Raw genomic sequence first — 8,949 nt, forward strand, 5'->3', positions numbered from 1 at the left:
TTCAAACTTAAATTGAAACCAACGTTTAACTCCAGAAGCCAGATCAAAAAGCAACCCGAGATCAACGGTCTTTCAATTTTCGGTTACTGCTTCTGAGTTTTGGCCCTTCAAAACAAATATATTCCTGGATCTTTCAAAGCCTGTAAAAAACAATTATCTCTATTCTCAATAGAAACTTTCATCAACTCGGTGACTCGTTGACGAGTGACTCAGTTTATCACCATGAACAGACACTCTCACACTTCACTCTCATTTCAGAGCACTCTCATCTTAACTCACAGTCTTTCTCTCTCACTCACATCTCGCAGCAATCTCAGCACTCACACTCTCATCTCACAGCACTCTCATCTCAACTCACAGTCTCTCTCTCAACTCTCATCTCATCTCACAGCGAGCATTGGCTTCACTAAGCTGCTCGATGGTGTTAAATGCCTCCATGATCACAACAATATATTAAACTTATGCAAGAGTAATATATTATTAAATCAATATATATATATATCTGCTCTGTCACAAATATGATTATAAATTTGTGTTCTAGGGAAATTGTGAAATTTTGTATATATTATATATTAAGTAAATTGAGATCAAGCCATGCTTGAAAGTTGAAACAGTATATACACCTATACATGTAATATTTATTGGAAGGAAAGACAAAAAAAAAAAAGAGTAGGTACATTTGAAATGAATGAAAGAAATTTAGGGTAAATTATAAATTGTGTTTAGTTGACTATAGAGCAAATCCTTCTTATTTGTCCAGCTGAACCAGTGAGAGGTTGAATATCACCCATTTTGATCATGGCAGATGCAAAATCAGCCCTAAAAGTCTTAGGGCTTTTGCTGTACTCAGTTACAATGGCATCAGTGGATCCACCACTGAAGAGTACTTGGTCAGACTCAAGAAGGCCTTTCTTTTGAATCAAATTCTTGAAGTAATTGGCATCAAACGAGTTGGGAGTCACCAAATCAAGTGCAGCCAACATGGCGTCCGCTTTAGGTGAGCTAACAGCTGGACACCGGCGTTGGCGGGTTCTAGCAAAGTTAGCATCAATATCGCTCTTAGTGTCGTATATTCTTGAGCGAAATAGGCCACACTGGGCTTGTCCAATTGTATGGGAGCCTGATAGAGCAACCATGTCTCTGGCATTAAGGCCTTTTTTTTCAAATAAGCTGATGAGATTATCAAGAGTGGCTGTGAATAGAGGAAGATCTTTTTCAGCTCGAGATTTGCTTGCTGTGGTTGAGTCTCTTCTTCCAAGCTTCACATCCCATGATGGACCGCTTACCGCAACAGTTGCGTCTCTTGCCGCAATGGCAAGTATATCAGCACAAGAAACAACTCCTGGGCAAATCTTCTCCACCGCTGACTTGGCATCTTCAATCACATTGAAACCTCTTACAGAATCCTTATTTTGAAGAGCGTTTTGCTCACTTTCAATAGAATCCGAATCATTCAGTAAAATGGATGCATCACAACCCTGCAAAATAATACGTACAAATATATAACATTAATTATATATATAGAGAGAGTAGAAGGAAATGAAAGACTTAGCATGTTATATATATATATTATTACGTGAACAAAGCAGTCATGAAAGTGAAGTCGAATGAGAGAAGCTGCCATGCGGCGTTCGCGTGAAACAGCTCGCGTGATGGAAGATCGGATGGTTGACAGAGCTTTTGGACAACTTTCATCGTAGAATTTCGATGAAGACAGTTCTCCACCTATGCATGTTGTTGTTCTACTGCTTACTACAACCAACAATATTAATGTCAATAATACATGCATGATTCTTCTCTTTAATGTATTAATGTAACTATTGAGAAAATTGTTATTGGAAAATAGTAATAAATATATATGGAATCGATATATGAGAGATGATTAATTAATATAATAGACGTGTTTTGTGATTGTGGTGAATGATAATGAAAGATTAAAGTGCTAGAGTTCATCATTTTATAGCAAATAACACGTACATATAACTAGTTGTGTGCATTATTATGGAAAGTCTACTTTGATCAATTTGTGATATTTGGATGACCAATTATACATTGTCGGCTTTGGTTGCTTGCCAGCTAGCTAGCTAGCTAACCAAGAAAGAATATACTATAATGTATATGGCAGAGTACTTGTTTAACAAAAAGAAGAACAGATTACAAGTCCAAAGAGGAATATATAGATTTATTGACTCTTTCATATTATATAATAAGTTTTGTTCATAATTTAGATATATGCTAGTATATATAATGGCTTGTGTGGAATTATAGTATGTTAGACTTTTATTTGTATTAAATAAAAATTGATTGCATCTCACATACACATAATATATATGCCAGTTGGCATTTGACATTTTATATATAGATTAGGGCCAGCAGCCAAAATATCATACTTGCTTTTGGTGTAGATTGTTTGTTAGTACATAGTTTACCATGTTTTCACATTTTTCATACATAATTACATATATACATTCATACACAACACAACACAACAAATTTATATGTACGCGTATTGACAATTTGGCTTGTGACACTTCCGGTTCTAAGATTTATTCTTCAAATGGTATACATCACTTTGAAACTTTTTCCCAACTTTTATTATTACTACTTACAAAAAAATTTACTTTTATAAAAAACTTGTGGCTAATTATATATAAATTATTTGTTATTATGAAAAGGTCTGTAACAAAAAATATTAGTCACAAAAATTATAATTTGTTGTAACTAAATGTGTTTTTAACCACAATATTTGTTGTGACTATAACTAAATTAGTGACAACTTATATCTAAATATTATATTTTTATCACTAGTAATTTGTTGCTGTGACTAAAAGTCACATTTAATATCACAAAAAGTTTATATTGTAATTAAAAGATTGTCACTATAAAGTAACAATTTTTTAGAAAGAGTATGCTCCAAACAACGTACTTTATTTTGCAAATTATTAAGGTACAATAAAGCCCTACAAAGGAATTCTTTTAGTTTACTAATAAGATTCATATTATGGAAAAAGTAAGGTGATAAATGATGGACTCCAAAAGATATATCCAAATAAAAGAACTCGTATTCAAAAAGCGTATGGGAAGAAAAAAGTCGATGCATGAAAGTAAAATGAAGAATGTGATAAATTTATAGGTGTAACGTCCTCGCTTCAAGCTTTTATTGGGTCCATACCCCCACAGAATGATAATTCTTATACACGAGTACGTCACTATGGCTGCTTCATGGACTGACGACTGGCCTTACAGATCCACTCGAGGTCACCCATCCTAAATTGTCCCAGATCAAGCACGCTTAATCGTGGAGTTATTTCGTGATGGGCTACCGAAAAACAAGATGCACCTTGTTGATATAGGTAGTACCAATCAATCCATTTAAGCTCTCTTCAATTGTGCAGTCCCATACCTACACAGTCTTAGAATCATCCTACATGACCTTCCCCAGGCCAGTGTGGGATTGCACAACTTACTCAGTATTTTCCCTTACGGATCACGAGACTGCTGACTGTCACAATCACCCCCCTTACGAGGTTCGACGTCCTCGTCGACCACACTTCTGGCTGGGTCAAGACTCTGATACTATTTTGTAACGTCCCCGCTTCAAGCCTCCATTGGGTCCATACACCAACAAAATGATGACTCTTATACACAAGTACGTCACTATGGCTGCTTCATGGACTGACGACTGGCCCTACAAACCAACACGAATGTTTTCAGCGTGCTTTGTCCTCACTTGCACGCTTCCTAAGAAAATTTTTCAGGAGGTCACCCATCCTAAAATTACCCCAGGTCAAGCACGCTTAACCGTGGAGTTCTTTCGTGATGGGCTACCGAAAAACAAGATGCACCTTGTTGATATAAGTAGTACCACTCAATCTATTTAAGCTCTCTTCAACTGTGCAGTTCCATACCTACACAGTCTTGGAATCATCCTACTTGACCTTCCCTAGGCGGTGTGAGATTGCACAACTTACTCGGTATTTCCCCTTACGGATCACGAGACTGCTGACTGTCACAATAGGCATGGAGAATGAACCCCAAACCTCCACGTAGTAAAAAATTAAAACATGAGTAATTAATTTTGACACAGTAAAATTGTCTATGTGAAAAAAAAATATTGAGCGTTTTTTTAAAAAAAAACATAGACAAGAGGGCTAATGTAGATGAGTAAAAAAAAAGAAAAAAATGAATTGTGTGTAATAAAATAAGATAATAACAACCAATGAAGCAAAAGAGTAAATAAATGTGTATAAAAGTATAAATAGTAGCCGCACAAAGCCTTATGTGGATATACATTTGAACTTAGGTGTGAAAGCATAATATAAAAAACGATTGCCACTTAATTTTACGAAGATAAAGTTTAATTATCTTAGGAAGGCACGACAAGCTACCGCTATATATACATTCACCCAAGCGCTACTAGCTAGCAACAAAGATAAGAAAAGAGGGAGAAAAGGTATCTAGTCCCATTAAACCTCTCATCAATCTTCAAAGAATTATTTTTTTTCTCTTCCTCTATGTAGGGTTCCTGTAAGCCTCAAAGCATAACAAGCATGCTTGTATATAAGCCACCAATTTCATCTATATCCATTTAATCTTCTACCTCAAAACTTTTAGAAAGACAAGCTTCAAACTAGTGTGCTTACAAGTAGAGATGGAAATTGGTCGGTTAATGTACGGAGAATGCAATCCCCGTCCCCATCCTCGCTACCTATTTATACCCCCATCCCCGCCCCATCCCCGTCTAATAACCAACGGATTCGGGGTAGGGGAATACCCATCGGTTATGGGGAACCCATCGGGTATCCATTAAGGTAAAATGAAAAAACAAATTAATTTAAAATAATTGAAAAAAAATAAGTTAAACTAATATTCTCACAAATATTTATTATGCATTCATAATTCATAGAAGATAAAAAATAAACCTACTTAAAAAAAGCATAACCTAATAGAAAATAAAAACTAAATATGTGTCAAAGTTTGAAAAAAAAAACAAAAATATATATATATATATATATATATATCGGGGTCGGATATGGTGCGGATAGTATTATCCCCGCCCCCGCCCCATCCCCGCTTCGGGTATTGAAATTGTCCCCCACCACCGCCCCATTAACCACTAAGATAGGGAATCCCCACCCCATTAGGGGCGAGACCCCGCGGTTACCCATCCCCGCGGTATAAATTTCCATCTCTACTTACAAGCACACTCCTTATTTGTTTTGTCTTTTTTTTTTCTTTTCTTCTTCATCTTATTTCTTTCTACACAAGCAAAGTTACATTAAATACTGTTTTTATTCACCAAACTACTTATTTACACACCACTTCAATTGGGATCATTGTTAAGAATAATTCTTAAAATATGTAAATCTCTATTTATTAAAAGAGCATAATCATATAGCTTAAATGCTACCGTAGACGTAAGCAAATGATATTCTGCCAAACTATTTAAATTTGTCTTATATAATCTCTCTGTCTATATGTATCTCTAAATATATACATATACTTTTGCTTATAATTTATATATACATATTAATTATTATGTTTATTCATATATATTTTATATTATGTATATAAGTTATTATGCATTATATTATAAGCTCTTATTTATATTTTGTTTCTATAATTAAATGTTTAGTTAATAAAACCTTAAACTACTGGAGAATAATATCCCAGATGAATTAAATGTAAAAATATTGAGCTATATATAAGAACATGAGCTACTCCACTCATTACCAATTGATTTTGAGATAGAACCCCATGATTCTTAACATGGTATCTGTTGGGTTTTATGCCCTAAATAAAACTCATTTCTATATAATCAGATTTACTTATTAATATAGATCAGAAATAACATTTAATGTTGCATGGTTCACATGATTTATTTCATGATTATATGTACATGATGTATAAATTCATCTGAAACCCTTTTCACATACTTGATCCTGTTTATTGTGCTATCAACACATTGGAAAGTAAACATGACTATGTGAATAAAGTTTCCTAGATTTATCAGACATAGGGTTTTACTGATATGATAATCTACAACAGAGTTTACTTGCATTTGGAGAAATGCTATGTTCTTTCCAGAGCATTGGTTAAAGTAAAGCTCAGGTTGGATGCATGGAATATGCATCGGAAGGGACCGATATTGAACTTTGACTTAGATTTATTAAACTTACCGTAATATCTATTCAAGTCAATATCGCCTAGTTGATCCTAGATCAAATGATCTTAATCCTGATATGATTAGGCTCAATCTCGAGAGGCTATTCGTGTTCTTTGATTTGTTAGTTAAGCCTACTTTTAGGTCAGGGTGATACGTACATTTTGGGAACACGGTAGTGCAATTGAGTGGGAGCGCTATCATAAACATGGAATCTATAGCTTCATACGGCGAATAGTAAGCAAAGGATGATCTCCTTCGAGCTTGACCAAACGAACATAAATGGTGGAGTACTCATTTCACATAAGCTGAAATATCATTTATACGGGGTCAAGTGTTTTAAGGATAAAATACATTGTAGGGTGTAACGGTAATCTAATCCCTTTACAGTGTAGATCATTCATATAGAGGATCATTGATCACATTAGGATTATAACAATGGATAACTAATGATGTGTCTATATGGTGGAACATATAGAGCATTCTATATACTGAGAGTGCAATTCTAAGTTCTATGCGTGTATTCAACGAAGAATTAATAAGTTAGTGAATTTTAGTGCTAAATTCTTGATCTACTTATTGGAAGCTCGGTTATATAGACCCATGGTCCCCCCACTAGTTGAGATAATATTGCTTGTAAGACTCATATATATAATTGGTTTTGATTAATCAATTATAATTCTCAAATTAGACTATGTCTATTTGTGATTTTTTCACTAAGTAAGGGCGAAATTGTAAAAAAAGAGTTTATAGGGGCATATTTGTTAATTATGATACTTTGTATGGTTCAATTAATAAATATGATAAATGACAATATTATTTAATAATTATTTATAGTTATTAAATAGTTAGAATTGGCATTTAAATGGTTGAATTAGAAAATTGGCGTTTTTGAGAAAATCAGATGCAGAAAAGATAAAACTGCAAAATTGCAAAAAGTGAGGCCCAAATCCACTAGTATAGGGCCGGCCACGTTTGTAGGGTTTTTCCCTCTGATATTTTCATTATTTTAATGCCAAATAATTCAAACCTAACCCTAGTGGAATGCTATAAATAGATAGTGAAGGCTTCAGGAAAATTACACTTTTCTTCTGACACTTCTGATTCAGAAAAACTGAGCCTCTCTCTCCCTATCTTTAGCTGCCACTTCTTCTCTCTCTTGTTCATTGAAATTTCAAAATTTCTTAGTGTATGAGTAGTGCCCACACACAGCAAGTGATACCTCAATCATAGTGAGGAAGATCGTGAAGAAAGACTTTCAGCAAGAAGGAGTTTCAGCATCAAAGATTCAGAGAAAGAGATCCAGGTTCAGATATTGATAATGCTCTGCTACAGAAAGGAATCAAGGGCTAGATATCTGAACGGAAGGAGTCATATTATTCCGCTGCAACCAATGTAAGGTTTCTTAAACTTTATATGTGTTTATTTTATCGTTTTAGAAAGTTCATATTTAGGGTGTTAATCAACATACTTGTGAGTAGATCTAAGATCCTGGTAAAATAAATTCCAACAGTATCATACCCATATTCCTAGAGGGCTTTCGATCCACACCTATCCAGATGGTTAGCCAACCGCAGGAGATGCAATTAGTGCAAAGATGCTTGAGATCTAAAAAAAAAAATAAAGCGAACAAAATGGCACGACCTGTGATAAAGTGATTCAAGATTGGTGAGCAAAAATAGCCACCATCTTGAGGAGAGATATTGAAGAATATTATTCCACATGGATTGAATGTAAAAGTATTGAGTCATATAAAAGAACATGTGATACTCCACACATCACCAATTAATTTTTGAGATGGAACTCCATGATTCTCAGCATAAATGGACTCTTAACTTGGTCCACTACAAAAAAAAAATTATCTTTAGTGACAACCTTTTAGTCACAACATAAATTTTTTGTGACTAAATTAAATGTGACTTTTAGTCGTCGCAACAAAAAATTTCTTTTGACTAAAGCATAGTATTTAGATATAAGTTATCCTTAATTTAGTTTTAGTCACAACAAGTATTGTGACTAAAAACACATTTAGTTACAACAAAATGTAATTTTTGTCACTAATACATTTAGTCACGAACTTTTTAGTTACAACATAAGAATTATATTTTATAATTAATCACAACTTTTTAACTTTTAGTCATAAATTTTGTTGTCACTAAAAATAAATTTTTTGTAGTGGTCAAAAGTGCCCTATGCCCTATTTGTTTATTAATTTATTGATGTACTACTATATTGAATTTTGTTTATTTTGATTTAAAAAATAAGATAAATCACTAATTAAGAGACACAATATAATATGGCGTCAAAATAACAATGTAGCTCCTCATATACTATTATTGGTGCAATTAAATATTAAATTTCATATAATTAACTTAAGAAAATAACTTTAAAAAACTATCTCTAACTAATTGTAGAGGGTACCTAATAACAATGCTATATATTTATACCCTTTGTATATATTTTAGAGTTTCATTAAAGGTCAACGTGCAATATTCTTTTTACATATAAAAAGTAAAATTTCTCGTAATTAAAGGTTATTAGAGCATGGTCAAAGTACGTACAAAAGCTTAGTGCATGCATGCATATGGATTATTCTCGCTGACTTTTTGATGCATGCCACAACTTATATATTTTTCTATATATATAAAAGCCAACCAAAACAGACCAAGTAGAACGCGTGAGCGTGATGACTGTGACCCAAACAAACAAAGAAATATTCATTAATCAATTAACATAAGTGATCTATACTACTACTATAAATACCAATTGCTACAATCTTATTTCTT

General features: G+C 33.6%; 1 protein-coding gene across 1 annotated transcript; it reads right to left on the reverse strand.

Moving 5' to 3' along the window:
* Window positions 1-645: 645 nt before the first annotated feature.
* Window positions 646-1,927, reverse strand: LOC115723295 (peroxidase 5-like). The gene is made up of 2 exons (XM_061104222.1): window positions 1,577-1,927; window positions 646-1,478 (listed from the first exon to the last, which is right to left on the reverse strand). The coding sequence occupies exons 1-2, from the start codon at window positions 1,787-1,789 to the stop codon at window positions 723-725; spliced, it is 969 nt and encodes a 322-aa protein (XP_060960205.1). The 5' UTR covers window positions 1,790-1,927; the 3' UTR covers window positions 646-722.
* Between the last annotated feature and the right edge of the window lie 7,022 nt (window positions 1,928-8,949).

The sequence above is a fragment of the Cannabis sativa genome, chromosome 9 (genome assembly GCF_029168945.1).
Source record: "Cannabis sativa cultivar Pink pepper isolate KNU-18-1 chromosome 9, ASM2916894v1, whole genome shotgun sequence".
Lineage (NCBI taxonomy): Eukaryota > Viridiplantae > Streptophyta > Magnoliopsida > Rosales > Cannabaceae > Cannabis > Cannabis sativa.

What these genes read in the sequence shown, in the direction of transcription:
- LOC115723295 (XM_061104222.1), bottom strand. Translation starts at nt 1,789, where the DNA reads ATGCATGTATTATTGACATTAATATTGTTGGTTGTAGTAAGCAGTAGA. An exon ending in TTCATGACTGCTTTGTTCAC is followed by an intron (nt 1,479 to 1,576) that starts GTAATAATATAT and finishes ATTATTTTGCAG; the next exon opens with GGTTGTGATGCATCCATTTT.